Source organism: Hyposmocoma kahamanoa, unplaced genomic scaffold (genome assembly GCF_003589595.1).
Source record: "Hyposmocoma kahamanoa isolate Upper Pololo Valley unplaced genomic scaffold, ASM358959v1 166, whole genome shotgun sequence".
Classification (NCBI taxonomy): domain Eukaryota; kingdom Metazoa; phylum Arthropoda; class Insecta; order Lepidoptera; family Cosmopterigidae; genus Hyposmocoma; species Hyposmocoma kahamanoa.
This window is the reverse complement of record NW_020653601.1, coordinates 1,829,271-1,850,729: the sequence shown is the minus strand read 5'-3', so window position 1 is coordinate 1,850,729 and position 21,459 is coordinate 1,829,271. Positions and strand designations below refer to the sequence as shown.

Below are 21,459 nucleotides of genomic sequence, written 5' to 3'. Positions count from 1 at the left end.
ATAAAAATAGGTACAATGTCACATAAGTCTGGATCGCAGAGACCGATAGGTGTGTCTAATACAACTATTCAAAACGTAGTCATCAAATTCCTGGTAAGTTGGCTGTTCAGCTTGAATAAATTTCAAAGGGCGACCACTACTTTCTTCATATCAAAGTTTGAAATTCATTATGCGAGTAACGATACACGGTTGTCCTAGAAGGGCCTTTATCCATAAACACCGGTTGAAATCTATCAAATGATTGGAGCGGTTTAGGCGACATTCAAAATCGTTAAATATCATCACTCGAAAATATTCCCGACGCAGATTCATTTTTCATTGAGACAAATTAGCTCGTTAAAAATGTAGAAAAATGTCCCAAATTCAAAAAATTATACTAGTAAATATACGTACTGTTATATCCGAAATTACATGGGTTAAAATATAAAATAAAATCGCTGAGTTTCCCATTGCATTTACGTCAATGCAATAGGAAACCGAAAACGCGTGCAACCGGGCATGCGCGGAGCAGGCAGTTCGGATTGGATTTGCATGAGGCATAGACCTTTTCTTTGAGAATAAAGTTAAGTGTTTTAAAAATAGTTTTTTTTTAAAAAGCTTTTCCTGACCCGCCCCGTAACAGTGGTGTCAGAAGTGGGATTACCAGTGTTGATACCGTCGTTATTTTTCGTCCACTGGTATCCCATACGGGACGCGTAAAAATAACAAAATCTAAAAACGAACAATTTAACAAACAATAAGTGCGTAGTGCCAACCGGACTCCGGAGCGTGAGCTATCTATCTCCGCTTCGTCAAAACCCAAGCACCTCCTGTGGTCAAGTCGCGACAGTCAGCCTTACTCTCTGTGAGCCTGCCGACCAGATTCCAAGAGTCCCATTTCTTCATCCTATCGACGCATTGATCGCACCGCCATCACCGCATCCTATTACCATCGACACGAAAAGCGTTCCTGCTGCTGCCGCCCTGTTGGCGCGCCGCCTTTATCATCGCCACCGCTGCAACTTTACCTGCTACGTGGTCGTCGTTCCTGCCATCGATCGCGTTTCCTAACGCGCCACTACTACTCTCCTGTAACGAGCTGTTCGAATTCCCGGAGATGCAGCTACGCCTCTTCGTGATCGTGTTAAACCTGTAAGTAGAACATTCCATTATACTGTCATTGCTACGATTCTCTTATCAGGTGTCAATCGATAATATACTCACCATTTCCTTTCTATTCCTGAATCCTTACCTAATTACCTGAATATAAAAAAAAAAAAAGAAATTTACTTACCTTGTCCTTAAACCAATGTTTGTAACTATAACTATTTCTTAGTTATATGTACAATTCCTGTAATTACTCATTTTATTACTATTATTAACAAATTTTAAAACGTAATGTCTACCGAAACAAAGAAAGGCGGTGCGGGCCCAGAATCGAGCGAGCCATTCCCCATTAATGTGTTATGCAATTTCATCAGCCCGTACAAGGGAGACCGTGAAACTCTCACCGCTTTTCTTACCAATTGCCAAAACGCTCTAGATCTAGCGTCGCCTAGCCAAAAATCTCTATTAACGAAGTATATCTTAACACGCTATTTGGGCAAGGCCCAAATAGCGTGTTCCAACAAAGTATTTGACGATTTTAACCAATTAAAGCTATTTTTGAAACAAAATTTTGGCGAAAGGAAGCACTACAATCATTTACTGCTAGATTTACAGTCGTGCCGGCAACAGCCCAGCGAAAATGTCGCGCAATTTGCCCTCCGGATAGAAGGCTGTCTCACGGACCTTCAATCCGAGATTTACAATTCCGAATCCTTAAAAAAAGATATATCCGGTCGTATTGCGATGACCGAAGATCTGGCGCTATTCACGTTTTCCTTAGGGCTACATCCCCGAGTGAGTAACAACGTCAGGTGTAGAAGCCCCAAATCTTTAAATGATGCAATTAACATTGCTCTCGAGGAAGAAAAACTCCAAAATCTTTTATACAAAACCACTAACAAGCCTAAGTGCAAAACCTGTGGCAAGACGGGACATTCAGATGCCGAGTGTTATACCAAACAAAAACGCATTGGCCCACCACGTGGATTTCCAAATCCTCGACCACCGACGTCTCCCAACCATTCCGGGTCACACGCTTTCTGCAGGTATTGCAAGAATAAGGGCCATGACATCACACAGTGCCGCAAAAGGAAATATAATAATGAAAGGTATAATGTGCATAATGATTCTAATAATCGCGCCGACATGCTTCAAATTACATACGAGCCGCATTCACAGTCAGCACCGCCGTCACCGACACCTTATCATACTCCATGTGAAAATATCGGCGAGTCTGATTGTCATTTAAACTAGCTTGTCGGATTACGAAAAAGTGCCGTCGTTTTCCGGATAATTTAGGCACACTAGCTTCTTCAATCAAATCTTGTTCTTATCCTAATATTAATACTATTTCATCTCAACACGCTCCTCTAGGAGTCTCTGCTTCGTTGAGTCACAAAAGGAATTCATCTCGACACTATCCTACGGGAACCACTGATTCGTCGAGTCCTAAGAATGAAAAACCTCAACACGCTCCCCCCGGAGTCCCTGATTCGTTGAGTGACAAAAACAACTCATCTCGACACCTTCCTGCAGGAACCGCTGTTTCGTCGAGTCCTAAAGATAAAAACCCTCAACATGCTCCTCTAAGAGTCCCTGTTTCATTGAGTGGTAAAAATAATTCAACTCCGCTCCTTCCTACGGAAACCACTATGTCGTCGAATCCTGAGTCCCTTTTAACCACGGGACCCACTGTATCACGTTGCCCCGAATATAAAATGAGGAATAACTCTGAATTCCCTCTTTATGAAATAACTACATATTTGAAAAAGATTTCCTTGCCGCACGTGTACTTAAAAACTGATTTCTCCATTGCACCATTACGTTTCTTAATAGATACAGGAGCAAGCATTAGTCTCGTAAAACGATCAAGCTTAAACAAAAACCCAGATTTATCGCGTGAAATTGTCAAAATAAAAGGTATTAATAGCCTCGAATCTTGCTCAGAAACTCTAGGTACCTTTCAAATGGATTTTAAATTACCTTTAAATAACTATACATACAAATTTCATGTCGTTAACGATGACGTAAACTTAGAATATGACGGAATCATAGGTAGTGACTTTTTTGGAAATTTTAAAGCAAGTATCAATTATGATTCAAAATCATTAAATATCTATGGACAAAATCTGGACATTAAGTATATCCAACCGACATATGTTATTCCCGCTCGAAGCGAAGCCGTGATCGAGTGCGCGGTGTCCAATTTCTCGCACGAGCTTTATCTAAACAACGAAGGTTTATTATTAGACCATTGCATAACTGATGGTGTCTATGTTGCAAATTGTATTGTTTTTATTAAACCAAACAGACGCGTAAACGTAACTATTTTAAATACTACGGATTCTGAGATCAAGGTCAAGGATTATGTCGTAGAATTAACGCCTCTCGAACCTAAAACTATTATCAATGAATTGAATCAAATCGTCAATTCCATTTCTTACTCTAATTCTGACAGAGTTCAAAAGGTACTAGATCTTATTCGCTGTTCCCACCTGAACTCCGAGGAAAAAGAGTCCCTCTTAGAATGTTGTTCACAGTACACCGATATCTTTCATATTGAAGGCGAATCCCTATCCTTTACGAATGCGATCGAGCACACAATAGATTCAGGAGACGCAGCTCCTATTCACGTCAAATCGTACCGTTTTCCTGAATGTCATAAGGAAGAAGTAGATTCCCAAATTCGTAAAATGCTCGATCAAAACATCATACGTCCCTCTAGTTCACCATGGAGCGCCCCAGTGTGGGTAGTCCCTAAGAAAATGGACGCTTCTGGCAAAAAGAAATGGCGCATAGTCATAGATTACCGTCCACTTAACGACGTCACTGTCTCCGAGAGTTACCCTCTACCTCTCATCACTGATATACTAGATCAATTGGGTCATTCCAAATATTTTAGTACACTGGACCTTTCTAGTGGCTTCCATCAGATCAAAATGAGCCCCAAGGATGCGCCAAAAACAGGATTCACTGTCAACACTAATTCCAGCACTTCTGGACACTATGAGTTCACCAGAATGCCTTTTGGGCTTAAAAACGCCCCTTCCACTTTCCAAAAACTGATGAACACCGCTCTTTCTGGTCTTCAAGGTCTCCACGCTTACGTGTATCTCGATGACGCTATAATATACAGTCACGATCTGAATAGTCACATGTCTAAACTTAAACTAGTATTTGATCGTTTACGAAAGTTCAATTTAAAATTACAGCCCGACAAATGCGAATTTCTACGTCGCGAAGTCGCTTATCTAGGCCATATTATCACGGACAAAGGTGTCTGCCCAAATCCTGAGAAAATCAAGGCCGTCTCTCAATTCCCAACACCAAAAAACCCCAAGGATATAAAATCCTTCCTGGGTCTAGTTGGATATTACCGTCGTTTTATTCCTAACTTTTCCCAAATCACTAAACCACTAACTTCCCTACTTAAAAAGGATGCTGTGTTTCAATGGTCCCATGACCAAGAACAGGCTTTTTTAAAACTCAAAGATAAATTAACTTCAGCACCCTTGCTCCAATACCCTGATTTTAAACAACCATTTCTATTGACTACAGACGCATCTAATTACGCGGTAGGAGCTATACTATCGCAAGGCGAAATCGGTAAAGACAAACCCGTGTCATATGCGTCACGCACCTTAAACAAAGCCGAGGGAAACTATTCTACGATAGAAAAGGAGCTCTTAGCTATTCTATTCGGCGTAAAAACATTTCGCCCTTATTTATACGGCCGTAAATTTAAAATCATAACGGACCACAAACCTCTTGTGTGGCTTTTTAATGTCAAAGATCCGGGTTCCAGGCTCATCCGATGGCGCCTAAAACTGGAGGAATACGACTACGAAATAGTATATAAAAAGGGGAAACTCAACGCAAACGCGGATGCATTATCTCGTTTCCCAGTGAACGCCTTAACAGATAACGATAGCGATAGCGCAGATAACTCGCGCCACTTACCTTCTATTTCCGAAACTTATGACCAGTTCCTTCAGATCACAAACCAACCAAACATTTCTTACGATACCATTATTCAGGAACACAACGAGTTTCTTCTCAAAACCAAGATAAAATTAATCGCGTATCCAACATCAATAGATTTAGATGAGTCCATGCCGTATTGCCATGACATTTTGGATGCTTCTACAAGCGAGCCAGATATTCGAAATATCGAACGCGAACTATATACTTACTATTCGACGTCTAATGATAAGCACATTTTCACACATTTATTTGTAAAGCTAAATCACTTTGATGAAGTAACATACAAAGACATTTTTAATCTCCTCCGCGATTATCGCGATATGATCAAATTCTGGTACATGGAGGAGAAGGAAATCGCCTTACCAGATTTTTCCGACCCGTTCACAAAATTGTCTTTCACTAAAATCTATAATATAATTGCCTTCGTATTTCACAACACGAATATCAAGGTCAACATTTACCGAAATTCAATTAAATATCCAACACCAGATGAGGTCAAACAAATCCTCAAAGATAATCACGATTCCCCTCTCGCTGGTCATCCCGGCATCTCCCGTATGCTTGAAAGGATTAAGTCCCAATACTGGTGGAAAAATATGCGACAAGATATTGACGACTTTGTGAAAAATTGTCGCTCTTGTCAAATTAATAAACCCCTGCGACACACAAATCGCGCACCAATGATTGTCACTTCCACGGCATCTCGGCCTAACGAAAAGGTTTTTCTCGACCTCGTCGGTCCACTTCCTGAAACTCACGAGCATAAGTACAAATTTATTCTCACTTTACAGGACGACCTCACCAAGTTCTCAAGCGTATCCGATGCAATCTTGTTCCGCAGAAGAAACGGCTAAATCGCTAGTATTTTATATTTCTCATATGGGCATTCCCAAAATGATTATTTCCGATCAGGGTACAAACTTTTCCTCTGACGTTTTCAAACAACTTGAAAAATTATTTAACATCAAACACATCTTTGCATCTCCTTATCATCCCCAAACATGTGGAGCCCTCGAGAGGAGCCACTCTACTCTCAAGGAATATTTAAGGTCATATATCGGGGAAAATCAACATACTTGGGATCTTTATATCCCTAGCGCAATGATTGCGTATAACTCCAATGTGCACAGCACAACGGGTTTTTCGCCCTTAGAACTATTATATGGCTACAAACCCTACTTACCTTCCAGTATTGATACTCTCGATGCCAATACTTACACGGACTACATCCGAGCCCTTAATCATCGACTCTATTATAGTCGTCAGAAAGCCCTTCAAAATATACAGTCTTCGAAACAAAAATCTAAAACGTACTATGACTCACGTACTAAACCTCAATCTTATAACGCTGGTGACATGGTATATGTCCGCTGCCACCACAAACAAAACAAAGCCTTATCACCGGTGTGGAAGGGTCCCTACAGAATAATAAAATTAAATGGTAACCATTCGGTCACCTTACTTATTAATCGTAAACACGTACGTCATCACTATGACGAAATCAAACCCGCAAGCGACTGCAGGTCATAATAATTGTAATGTAATAGCTGACTAGAGCTTATTATCTATTTCAGATGGACGTTACCGCCAAGCACGTGCGAATATGTAACGCAAATAACCAGCAGTCCGGGTCTTTACTTTGATAAGCTTTTAGATGTTAAGTTTACTAATAACGATTGGAACGTTGTCGCATATATAGATATAAGTCATGTACAACCTAACTTAGATAAGGTCGAATTTTTATTTGAAAAATTGAGTGTATTCTGTAACTCCATAACATCTTCTATAATACAAACTGATTGCACCAATTCACTATCTGCGCTAAGAAATCAACATCTTATAAACATAAACAAATTCTCGTCTGTATCTTATTTATTAGAAAATGAAAAAGCTAATAAGCGATTTAAAAGAAGTTTCTTTGATTTAGGTGGCTCAGTATTAAAAACCTTCTTCGGTACCTTAGATTCCGAGGACGGAACTAAATTTTCAAAAGCCATCAACGACGTACAGACGGACGAAAAACATCTTGCCCATCTTATGAAGGATAATATTCACGTTATCAAATCTACCATTTCGTCTTTTAACAATTCTATATCTAAATTAGATGAAAACGAAAAACATCTCTTGAAAAATATGGAAACTATCCACGAAATCTTAAATACGGTTTCCAACTCAAATGACAAGTTAGAAATTAAGTCACTCAAATCACTACCTTAATAAGTTCTTTAGATGCAATTATTTTAACCTTATCTTTTGATATTGACGACATCAATAACGCTATTCTATTCGCAAAACTCAATGTTTTACATCCGACTGTGCTTAGTCCTCATCAACTGTATAACGAATTAGATAAAAAACAGAAATAACCTTCCTAGCCATTACAAACTACCTATATCATTAACCTTAAGAAATATACAAGAGATAATTGATATTTCCAAATTAATTTGTTACTATCACTTGAATAAAATAATAATAGTCATTAAGATTCCTCTCGTACTTCCACATATCTATAACTTATATAATATAATCCCATTACCCATTCCTTATGACATATCGAAACCCGACACTTTTGTCCTCATCGAGCCGACTAGCTCATATGTAGCAATCACAGCTGATCGCATGTTCTACTCACCGATAAATGACGTCAACAAGTGCAAGGTTATCAGTGAGAAATGTTATGTGTGCGTACTCTCTAATGTGTTTTCAGTGATCGCCAATCCTACGTGCGAAACGACTCTTTTAAGTGAAGTGGTTAAAAAGCTTCCGGAAATATGCGTGACGAAATTGATACACGGTTCAATCGACTTATTTTATAAGGTGTCTTTTAATCGCTGGATTTATGTCCAGACGGAACCAGGGAAGTGCCATATAACTTGTGATAACAGAGATGTAAATTCAGATGTCATTTTATTCGGGACTGGTATCTTAGAATTGCCTAAAACTTGTAAAGCATTTTTCAAAACCTTACAGTTCACTGCCCTAGGCGAAACGTTAATCGGTAATGTAACAAATAAAATATCCAATTTTAATATCTTACAAGATGACTGTTGTGACAGGTCAAGGTTAAACAAAACCTTAAATCGATTACCGTATACTAAGTTAAATAACTTGAACAACTTAGATTCATTATTACACGCCAGCATCCATCTTAACTCTTTTGAAGAAGAGCTTAATAAATTAGAAAATTCTTCTCATTTCGAAACATATGGCACTCATTATATGTCCCTGAGTTTCATAACTAGTATCTTAATTTTAATATATATATTGTATAAAAGTCGCAAGGCTCTTTTTAAGCCTAATTCGTCTTGTTGTATACAAATATTCAATCAATGTCATAACTCTAAAACTAACTCTAATCCTATATCTCATATGGTGATCCATGGAGATTCACCGAGATCCTTAGAAGAAAATGATTCTGAGTCTGTAGAGGAGGCTACGCAAATAACGCCGACCCCTACTAAAAGAAACATTGTATTTTCTAAATATCATAACAATTAACGAAATTTATTCAAATTGTATACTCTAGTATTTCCCAATCTTTAGTTGTAACCTTTTTCAGTTCTTAGTAGCCTTAGTTAATTTCTCTATTAGTTTATAGTCTCCATTAGTTAAAACTAATGAATATAACTTGTATGTATACTGTCTGCCAAACGGAAATCCAATTACGACTCATCTCGCGTCGGTCTTGAAATCTCTCATCACTTTAAGATGTAATGATCGATCTTAACGGGGGGGTTGTTATATCCGAAATTACATGGGTTAAAATATAAAATAAAATCGCTGAGTTTCCCATTGCATTTACGTCAATGCAATAGGAAACCGAAAACGCGTGCAACCGGGCATGCGCGGAGCAGGCAGTTCGGATTGGATTTGCATGAGGCATAGACCTTTTCTTTGAGAATAAAGTTAAGTGTTTTAAAAATAGTTTTTTTTAAAAAAGCTTTTCCTGACCCGCCCCGTAACAGTACGTTTAGGAGACTGGTATCATGGCTATGGCATCACAGTACATTTACTCAAATGTTTTATATGCCGTAAAAATATATGTACATAACTTCAACAAGAAAGAAGATATCCATAATATTAACCTTAGAGCTAAGTCCAAACTCATGTTCCACGATTTCATTTAACCAAGGTACGACTCATTTATGGGGAACTGTATACGTTTTTACAATAAGATTCCGGAGCATATATTACAATTATCATTTCCTAAGTTTAGAAACTACATTAAAAATATTTTGATTGAAAAGTCATATTACAAAATTGAAACTTGTTAGATAACTATGTATGGAAAGGCGACATGGCTCCAGAATCCACACAACTTTGATTCAAAGTGTGTTCCATTGCATTTAAGTTAATTTGAAAAGAGCAATCCCCAGAGTTTCTCGCTCGTTGTTCTCAGGGAAGTCAGCGTAGTGAACGAGCAGTAGCTTAAATGTTACGTTTTCAAGTGTAATTTTTTTTTACCTATGAAATAAATGATTCTTTGACTTTGATTTAGAACTTTGTTTTGTAAATCAAAATAAAACAATAAATTTAGATGACAATGATTGAATCATTGTCATCTAAATTTTGGCCTGTTACTATGGATATCACTAACACGGTGGTTTCAACAAGACGGTGTGCCACAAGTCACACTGCCACCGAAACAATGAATTTATTGCAAACCAAATTTCCCAATCGCATAATTTCACGAAATTCAGCCGTTAAGTGGCCAGCTTGATCATGTGATTTAACAACGCTGGATTATTTTTTATTTTAAAGAGTTAGAGTCTTTACTCTGTCTTTAACATAACTCCGCATAGACGGAGCCAATCGAATCGATTGCTGCTTTAAAACTCAAAATTCGTGAAGTGATTTAACAAAAAAGACCCATCATCATGTCATCAATGAAAGAATCGACATCTGTAACTGTGGACGTGAGTCAAATAACTTTTTTCATTAATAATTGCCAAACCTTACATTTTTAATCCAATAAACTTTTAAACTGCCTCCGTGGCCGAACGGTTACCATGCCGGACTGCCACGCAGAGGTCCCAGGTTCGATTCCCGGGCCGGGAGAAAATATTTGTATGGCCTACATTTATTTCTCTCGTGAGTTTGGGTGTAATTTGTGGTTGTCTATGTGTGTGTCCATGGCACCCGCGACACAGGGTTTCCCTAGTGCGGGGCTATGTTGAGTGTGAGCGTTATTATTATTGTTATTATTATTAATAAAAATTTTAGTCATTGTCATCTAGATTCATTGTTTTATTTTGATTTACAAACATTGACTTACAATTATATGGACGTCGCGTCCGCGCTAAAAAGTGTCCGCACTTGTAAGGCGCTAAAATCGTATACAGAGCGCCAAACTCCGCTTTAGTCTTCATTTGTTCTACTGACAGCGCGATACTGCGATGACATTACAATTTAAATTTCGAATAGGTTGACTTGGGACATTTTTTTCGTGGTTTTTGTATTAGACCCGTCGTCCATTTATTTGTAAGTCAATGTTTACAAAACATAGTTCATGTTGAGAAACCCTTTACTATGCTTACAACAGTTTAAGTTAAATGGGAATGTTACCTTTCAACACAAACATTGAAAATATATTGTAACCACATGTTGCCCTTTCATCTTAGAAACTATACATGGCGTCATCTGCGCGTACAGGGCCTCAGTCGCGCTATAGCCGCGCGTATGTATCGCGCATTCGATTTAAACGCGCGTTTGGTTAGGCTCTTATTATTACACTATCCTGCGTATGGCCCACTTTTGGAGTCTCGCATGACGCACTGCAGGATTGCGGGACGGCTTGCACGTTACGACTGGAATCGTTATCCTGCATTATGCGGCAGACGGCAAGCCGGACGGCAAGCCGGACTGCAGTGCAGGACAATGAATTTTTTAAATTTTAATAGTGTTGCAATTATGTTAAGTTGAAAAGGCCTAAGTAGTTACTTGCGCTCATCTTACTTACTAATTCAGTATTTTACGATTATTTTTTTACTATAATTTTTTTTATCGTCTCTGGTTCGTCAAACGACGCCCTTTGAGCTGAATTTTCAATCGGCAAAACATATGATTATTCAATATAATAGTGGAGTAATTTCGCAAAAATAGTTGAATATCATGACAGTAAAACATGGTGATATTCACAACATCAATATTACAAATATATGCTTTAAATTAAAAAAAATGGTTCTTTTTCGTATAAGAAAAATATATACGCGGATGTAATGGACCTTCTGTCGGCTAGGGAGTTAAATAGTTGAACGTATAATTGATAATATTCCTTATCGTCTTTGTGTAGTAGGAGAACCAAGACATTGTCTTCGTGCTCCTATCAGTAGGAGTAAGTAGGAGCCCTAGGAAGAGCGAACATGTAAATTGAACTAATTAACTCGACTAAAGAAATAACGTTAATAGCATTATTTATATAAAATAATCTTTTTATTTATTTATCCATCAACAATATGAGTTAATGGCTGTTAAAAATATTATTTTATATAAATAATGCTATTTTAACGTTAATTTTTTAAGTTTAGTTCATTAGTTCAATAATGAATACGCAATCATTTATTGCACTCCATAAATACAATATCATCTTATGGTAGGTACATTATGGGCCCAGTAGGGCATGACAATACTAGAGGTGTTTTATACATGCATAAAAAAAAAATCTGGATTTACAGTTATCGCTTAAACTTTGCTATCTATTCTATATCATAATATTCTGTTTAATTACATATTTATTTATTGTTTAATATCAACAACAACAACAACATGTTCAACTTAACATGTTATCAGTTATACATTGAACTTTTATTTAAATAATTGGAAAGTTGAACTAACAGGATGAATTTCATCCAATAAGTTCAACTTTTTGAAAAGTTGTACCTAGTTGAACCAATTGGAATATTTGTGTCCGATTAGTTCAACTGATTGAACTTATAGTTGTACTAAGTGGAATAGACCAAAAAAATTTTAATCAATTTTATGTACAACTCAGACCAAAAAAATAACTATGCCGAAATTGTTATCACAAAAAATGACTTGGGTCTTGGAAGAATGGATCCTAAGACAGATTCCTTGTATCTTCTATGGTATTTCCCCATTAAAAAAACCCCTACATAAATAAAATTTATTATGCATCAGTAGTTTGAAACGAAATCGCAAAAAAAACTGGTGATTAATTAATGCGTACTCGACAAATATGTGGGATAACTGACAGCAGACTTTATTCACGAATTCAGAGGAGTTTTCGCACCTTGAAATGTAAAGAATAATGTTGGCTATTGACCGTTAGAGCACATGTTTTTTTAGGATTTTAATGCATCGATGTGGCAAGCCCTAGAGTTCTCGATTTGTTGGTCTAATAGACAATCGAGTAAACATTTTCGAGCAATTAATGTTTGGTCTAACGGCATTCGATCTCAAGTAGGGAACTCGCAGTATTAAAGAAACTAATTAATATAATATGCTCTTTAACTGATAACATACTAACATTGACCAATATATTTTTTCCTCAGATCAACTCGTTGGTTTGGCGGTGTTGGGGGACGTGGATGGTGGACAATTTTTAATTGGTTTATTCCGATAGCTTATTACTATCAATATCAATGGACCTCAACGTACAGTCGTGCAGAATGGCGAATAGGAAGAAGATCAAACTACAAGATTACAACATACTATGATCTGCCAGTTTGCCCTAAATGCAAGGACTTTCAAGTCTGTCCATTCATAAACATGACCGTCTACTGCTTAGAAACAAAAATGAAGACTGCTATTGACAATCCATATGGAATTCTTGCTTTAGGATTTATAGTGCTCTGGGGTAAGTGACACAAAATATATACGTACTATGTACAATAATACGTAGTATGTATAATAATACGTAGGTATGTACTCTCAAATTTTAATAGCAATAGGTTTAACCTGTCACGGTTTTCACACAGGATTTTATTTTAAATTCGCGACTTAATCATGTATAACACATAATATTTTATTTACTTCGACATTTCGGAACTATTACAACGTTCATGTCTCGAAGGGACAGAAGAGACGGGTGTCAACATCTTCCAGTCACGCGAGTTTTTCTAACAGCCCGCACTCGGTTTTTATTATTTATTTGTGCACTAGGGTCGTGACCGACACACAGCACTCACGATCGATATCCGGCGACTTATAGGGCGATACTTGATGTCCCTTACATTTACACTGTCTTAGCCTTCGTCCACACGGCATTGTCCTGCGCATTTTTTGACGTATTCGATTATAAACCAATAGACAGCGGGGTCACGCGATATATTTTCATGTGTTTAAAAGACAGATAGCCGCTGTATTCACACAGCAATTGCCCTGAGAACACGTCAGTGATGGATCACGCTTTGTTGCACTTTTATATCGGCGGTTTATATTTTATATTATAGAAGACGCCGCCGATTTTGCTGCCAGAAGAACAGACGGTATTGGGTTCAACCATTGACTTATATGGACGTCGGGTCCGCGCTAAAAAGTGTCCGAACTTATAGGGCGTTAAAATCGTATACAGAGCGTCATTCACGCTTTAGTCTTCGTTTGTTCGACTGACAGCGAAGCAAGCAAAATTAGACAGTACTGTGATGACATTACAATTTAAATTCAACGTTTTAGCTTTTTCATATTCCTTTACATGTCACTACGTTTAAATAGGTTGACTTGGGACATTTTTTTCGTGGTTTTTGTATTAGACCCGTCGTCCATTTATTTGTAAGTCAATGGGTTCAACCAATGAATAAGAAGCAGTGCGCACAAACAAATTTGAAAAATTGTACGTAAAATCTGAGAAATGATGAAAAAAACGGAGCTTGTTCCAGTAAAGATATCAATAAATCGTTGTCCACAGAAGATCGTCGATCATTTCGTATTAATAAAATTATGCGTGCCCTCCTTCCAAAAGATACTTCAATACTAGACGCCGCTTGTTCGGTGTCTATTCGATAAAAAAACGTAAGAGCCATGTGAACGAGATGCATGAATACTATGCGCCACACAACACCGAAAACATTTCATTCGATTTACTTGACAAGTCCGTTGCGTATTGGATAAACGTATAGAGCTGTTTGCGTTTTTTTGCAGGACAAGGCGTTTACTGTCTTAGACCAAGTGCGGGTAGTTTGAAAAACTCGCACGGCTAGAAGATGTTGACACCCGTCTTTTCTGTCCCTTCGAGACCATGGACGTTATAATAATAATCATGTCCGAAACTCGACGTACATAAAATAATGTGTTTTTATGATTAAGTCCCGAATTTAAAATCAAATAAAGCAACAGAAAGTTGGTTTAGGGAAGTATTACTGCCACCATATGGCCACCATGCTTATTTCTCTGCATTCCATAACGCAACGCAGTATAATGCACACACAGTTATGTGATTTAGTTTTTAACTGACTGCAAAAATAGGAGGTTCTCGATTCAACTGTTCTTTTATGTACCGATTACCATGAACCTTATTTGATGATTCTTTTTTATTGGAAAGAGGGTACTGTTACAACCCTCTGTATCGGGAAACATATAAAAATGATTTGCTTAGCTATTCTTTCTGCATTTCACGTTTCCTATTTCATTTGACGCAAATGCAATAGGAAACTAAAAGCGCTTCCGACCAAAAGCCTCCACGTGCAGGCGGATTGATTGGATTTGAACGCCGTCGCGACAATTTTCATTATTGTCAAATATTTAATTAAAGGGTGTTTTTGGGGTAAATTTGTTCTATTCCTGAACCGCTCCTTAACAGTACCTCAGGAGTGGTTCCATTTCATTTTGAAGAAAAAATATATATATTCTTTATTGCACCAAATAAATACAACCGAAATATTAGTAACAGAAAGTGTGGACTCTCTAAAAGAGATCTCTTCCAGCCAACCCAGTGAGAGCTAAGGTTATAAGCGGGCAATAGCGTGCAAGAGACAGTGCGGAAAAAAAAGTACACACACATCAAGCTACACATTTTCGTATCTTGTTCTGTTGCACTGGAGGCAATTTTCGAACAAAAATGTGTAGTCTAGTGTGCCGTTGTCCGTACATAAACGTACATAAATAAAACATTTGTAAAAATACCCTTACTTACATAAATATTATAATAAATCATAATAAATAGCATTAATATGTAAATAGTGTAATACATACACATAGGTACACATATACAGGGTGTAACCTAAGTGTACAATGGAAATCCAAGAACGTATTGACTTTACTAGTTACTGTCAAATAGCAAATTGGCACTGATATTTTAGTTGTATGTTTTGTCTAATTAAATTAATTTCATTTCAAAAAATTACGATAACTCGTCGTCATCGATATGAAAATCGAGCTCGAACATCCCTAACCTCATACAAGCACTTGCATTGAAGTTGTAAATACGTGACGTAATAGATTTTATTATTTATTTACTTACAAAACTTGTACTTCTGAGCACATGTCACAAATATTATAGCGCATTTTACGGTAAAACACTAAAAGAATAGATTTTTATCCGATTTCATAGAATCACTGTAAAACGCAGCCCAGGATACATTCGTTGTTTAACAACATGAACTGTGAAAGGTGCTAGGAATGATTTTGGATTGTTATTTACATAAATTTTATTTTATTCGTGCTTAAAATTAGTACAATTATAAGATTCAGTGCTTCAGTTCATTCTTTTACATTTACAGACATTTAGTTTGTTTATTTTGCAATAATTTGACAATGTCATTGTCACTAAATTGTATGTATATGATAGGATAATAAAATAAAATTACCTTATTATCCCATTGATTATGGTTTTGTAACAAAAAAGTTTGTATTTACATTAGAAAACAAATCTTAATCAAAACTTCACTGTCTCAAAAAAGAGTGTCATCGGCCAACTCAATAATGTCTCATTGATTATGATTTTCTTAGTTTTAACAACGCTGCTATTATTAGATACCTACATACTTTATAGGGGTATGTATAGTCTAATTGCGTGGTCGGTTGGTAGTGGAAACTGATATGACTTTCAATGTGTATACCTTGAACACGATATCAGTTTCACCTGCTTAATTGCCATACGATTTGTCGCAACCACTCGCACGATTCAATTCAACTGAAAAAATATTTTAAGTGGAATCCCAAGAAATCACATTATTTTTCAATAAAGTTTTCATTTCTTTGCATTGGAATAATTTACAGAAAAAAATGAATCTGTGTCAAAAACATTGTGATCTGTTGGGAAACCATTTGAAATATTTTTTCTGTTCAATCGAATCGCGCGAGGTGCAACTGATATCGTGAACAAACTGTACAAATTAAGGTTATTTAGGTTATAAGGTAGGTTTTCGCTACCAACCGATCACACGCTCAGAGTATACAATGTTAGAGCACGATTTTAATGCCGATATCGACGAATTTTCGTATTTTTTAAATCAAATTAATTAATAGTCTTAATTGTCTACAAAAATCAATGCCGATTTACTATTTGATAGTAACTCTATACGACCTTGAATTTCCACTGCACCTTTCGGTTATACCGAATTTACATTATTATATATATTTATATATACGTTTTTTTGTATGTCAGAACATTTCGAGTACTCTTACCTCAGTTGGTCCCATAGAGACTATTGATCCCTGACGAAGACCGAATCGAATGGCATAAAAAAAAGTTTTGTAAAAATTGCCTTTTATCTTGCTGACTGTACTATTTTTCCTAAATCTGTGAATGTCGATCAAAATATCTTCAAAATTCATGGATAGTCTTCTAGAACCGTTTTCCTGTAACTACAACGATTAAGGTAGCTTGCTTAGGGTGTATTTTTTACATACGTAAAAAAAATACAATAATATGATTACTAAGACAGTTCAGCAAGAAAGTGCGCTTTTAACCTTTTCTTGAAAGAAGAGATAGACGGGCTAGACTGGACATGGGAAGGGAGTCTGTTCCACAACAGCGTTGCACGGGAATAAAAGGAGTTATCATACTTGTCGTATTGTACTATGGTAATGGGAAGAGCTAAAACGACAGTCATCGTGACGATAAATAAAAAGTCACAATAAAAATTTGACGACAGATAATCGCAGCTTCAAACGATTCTGTCGTGCAATCGACAAGGCGGCTGCAGTGATTGCCCTATTTTTTTATGATATCAAGTGACTGAATGAACAAGACGTGCACCTGGTGGTAACACGTCTATCCATAGCAATTTAAATAGCAAAGATTTGATGGGCACTGCCGCTACGTCCGGCACCCTGAAGTCCCATGTATCTGTAAATTTCACGTACACCCGTCAAAACTGCTGTTTGGCGGCAGAAATAGGTAAGGTGGCAGTACTTTCCTGGACAAACTGTTTTCACGAGGAGTTCTACAACTACTAAAAATTTGTCAATCCATAAGCAGGTAATGGACTTCGATAAAAATCATTTTCCAACATTGACTTACAAATAAATGGACGACGGGTCTAATACAAAAACCACGAAAAAAATGTCCCAAGTCAACCTATTTAAACGTAGTGACATGTAAAGGAATATGAAAAAAGCTAAAACGTTGAATTTAAATTGTAATGTCATCGCAGTACTGTCTATTTTGCTTGCTTCGCTGTCAGTCGAACAAACGAAGACTAAAGCGTGAATGACGCTCTGTATACGATTTTAACGCCTTACAAGTTCGGACGCTTTTTAGCGCGGATCCGACGTCCATATAATTGTAAGTCAATGTTTTCCAAGTACAATTTTGTGACAAATTCCAGCTATTCTATTTAGCCGCTACTGGCAACGCAAAGAGTATTACCTATACTGGATGTGGGAGTGTCGACCGGATGACATGGATATTACTTTTAGGTGGGTTTATTATCTATTGGTTTCGAATAGGAAATAACTTAAGTACATTAAAAATTGATTTGGGTCAGGTAGGTAGACTATATTGTTATTCATCTCAATTTTGCGACGAATTGTTGCAACCATTAATATTACGCAATGTTTAGGAAAATTCTGACAAAAAATGACTAAAGAAGAAGAAAGAGAAGCAATATGCCTCTGGTTAGCAAGTTAAGTTAATGGTCGTCCTACCTATCCCAAATAAAGTCAAGCTTTAATTGTATTTAAATGATTTCCCCAATCGCGAAAAAATCCGGAGAACAGGTGAGTACGAATTTCAAGACACGAGACGCAATACAACTTTGCTGCCTAGCGGAACCCACATCTTTTCACCTCACTATAGCGAGAAAAATGGTATAGATGAAAGGAAACAGTTGAACTATAAATAATAAATCAGTTTTAATATGGTTTTAATAAACAAAGTTAGTTATCGTTGTCAATTAATGTCAAAAATATTAAGAATAAAATATACCAACGGATTTATATTACATAAATAATGTTCGACAAATCGCGTAGTTCAACCATTGACTTACAAATAAATGGACGACGGGTCTAATACAAAAACCACGAAAAAAATGTCCCAAGTCAACCTATTCGAAATTTAAATTGTAATGTCATCGCAGTATCGCGCTGTCAGTCGAACAAATGAAGACTAAAGCGGAGTTTGGCGCTCTGTATACGATTTTAGCGCCTTACAAGTGCGGACACTTTTTAGCGCGGACCCGACGTCCATATTATTGTAAGTCAATGAGTTCAACGTATCATTGTCCATCGACAAATTCCAATTTCAAAAACCTTTTCGTAAAAAAACGCTTCTGCGCGCAGATTTCGAATGAGAAAGAAAGCCTTTCCGAGCTAGTGAGGTGTGAAACAATTTTGTCGTAAGATAGTCTCTACTTTGTCTCTGTTCCATGAAGCTTAGGTAAATATACTGTTTCCCATCACAGATAATAACATATTGTAATGTATGCAATAATTTATTTTTACTGTGATTTGCGGACTTAGCCCTCTAAGTTGCTGTGCTCTTGCAGTACGTTACGTGTATACCACCAATTAATGTACAGCCGATGCTCCTAAATATCTGGAGGTCTGAGATGCGCTTAAAATAAGCTTATTATAATGTTAAAAAAATGTTTTATTCGCAGTCTTGTGACTATTTACTCACTCAGTTCGTACTATGACGCGACTTTAACATTAATTTAGCAATCTTAAAATAATTACTCTGAAGCAGTGGAAACAATATTACTTCCGAATTTATTATCTAAGTATTGATTTCTAATGATTAAAAGTTAAGTAATTACGAAGATTACAATCGGAGTTGCAAAAAAAACAAAAATTTCAAACTAAATTTAATGGTTAAAATAAAAGTTTCAATATAAAGATGTCTTGTCAATGTCTTGTCGATGTCTTGTCTTGAAAGAGTGGTCAATGTTAGAACCAAAAGTGACTTAAAATTTAATGAAAAATGTAAATGCAAGTCGGGTGTCCAGTGGGCGGCTCGTTCCGCAGCGTCAGCGCCTCGTGCCACTCCACTATTGCGATGTACAATCGAGGCCGCTATTCATCAGCGATTATCATGTTACACAGGCTCGTTACAATGTTGAACTTATTTATTTACATAAATCTGTTCAATATTTTGTTTATTTTTTTATTTAATACTACATAGGAAATCATTTGTCGTTAAATAAAAATACGCGATGGTTATTTCGTGAAATTATGACAGCGACATCTATATGCTCCTTGGTGACACACAAATCACAACGTTACTGTCAACACTCAGCTTGTTTTATTTATTTTTCTTCATGAAAATGCGGAAAAACAACTGAAAACAACGTAATTTTAGTAGATTTTATGATAACATATTTTTCTTTTTTAACAGTTAAAATTCTCTGAATGTAAATAACATTAAGTACTTAAACATTATACTAAGATAAGACTATTCAAAAATAAAGGATGGCATTGTATAGTTCTTCTTATTTTTAGTAAGGAATACACAATATTGGGCAATCATTCGTTTTTTCAATCACTTTAGCAATAATACAGTACTTGGTTGACAGGCTTGTCATGGTACGAATATGAGTAACATTATAATAAGCTTACATTGAAATAAGATTGTTTTTGGAAAGGTTATGATAGGCACCCAGACCTCTTAACGACCTTTTGGTTCTGAGAGTCTCCTTTCATATACAACAGGAAAATTTAAAGGAACTCCCGCTTTTTTTCGGTTGATATTTGGCTTAACGCCTTTATGGACAATAACGGCGTTAAATGAAAAATTCGAATATGGACAGTACGGGCTATCCCGTTTCGATATATGAATCTTATAAAAACTACTACGGGCTTTAGCGTGCGAATTGCAAGTGCTTTCTTTGTAGTTGCCGCCTACTGCTTCTCCATAGAGAAGTATCAGCAATGTACTGACAAAATTGAATGATTTATTTGAGATACATTTGTGGACGTTACACACACATATTTAATATGTGCATACCAAGACAGTACGGTGAATACCGACGTGTTTTTATGAGGTGATGTAAGGCCGTACATGTCAGTGCGTCGCCAGCGACTGCCTTTTGTGGTCGTGTAGTTTGTTTTCGCGCTGGAACTTTCTGACAGTAAAAAATCCCTCATTTTTTTCTCTAAATGCATAGTTTTTCAGTAATTCAATAAACCAATAATGTGTACTGCAGAAACCCTATTCTATAATAAATAACAATGAGACGTGTTTTCACACTTTAAATCCGGTTAGTCAGGTAGATATTTTCTGGCATCTAGGTGAAATGAATTACTTAATTTTCGTTTAAATTTGATGAATAACTAAACGACACATACAGTGTACTATTAGTGATCAAAATCACCTCTGTTACTACTTTCCAGACTGTGATTTAATTATTCAAATGGTAAATAAATGACCTTCGTCACTGCTTAAATATAATCTAATTAGTAATTATTTCTTTTGTAATTGTTAGTACATAACAACTTTTGTCTATTTACACTGCAAGGGTTATGCTATTTTACGGTGTACTCTATTGTATAGATTCAGACTTTTGTGCTGAAATAAATGTAATAAAATCACTGTACTACTGTCATAGCCGTACTTACTTATGCACAAGAAACATTTGCACAAACTGTTTACAGTGCTCAGGGATCAGCCGTCAGTGATAAAGCGTAATAATTATGTTGAATCCATATGGTCACTATGGCATAAAGAAAAGTCAAAACGTCAGTTTCTAATGTCACAACAAAGAAGTCGCACCAAAATTAACTTCAAGCTCACTGGTTGAAAGTTTTCTTGTCACCGATCTACTCAGAACTGAAGAACAAAATAGACTGTTAAGGGCATTGACTTACAAATAAATGGACGACGGGTCTAATACAAAAACCACGAAAAAAATGTCCCAAGTCAACCTATTCGAAATTTAAATTGTAATGTCATCGCAGTATCGCGCTGTCAGTAGAACAAATGAAGACTAAAGCGGAGTGTCGCGCTCTGTATACGATTTTAGCGCCTTACAAGTGCGGACACTTTTTAGCGCG

The 21,459-nt window shown here is 36.7% G+C and overlaps 1 protein-coding gene across 1 annotated transcript in view; it reads left to right on the top strand.

Moving 5' to 3' along the window:
• Positions 1–21,459, top strand: part of LOC113225540 — a 63,950-nt gene that overhangs the window by 41,428 nt on the left and 1,063 nt on the right. The window contains exons 8-9 of the mRNA XM_026457864.1: positions 12,582–12,886; positions 17,799–17,889. Of these exons, the coding sequence (XP_026313649.1) occupies positions 12,582–12,886; positions 17,799–17,889 (396 nt within the window). The remainder of the gene's footprint in view (positions 1–12,581; positions 12,887–17,798; positions 17,890–21,459) is intronic.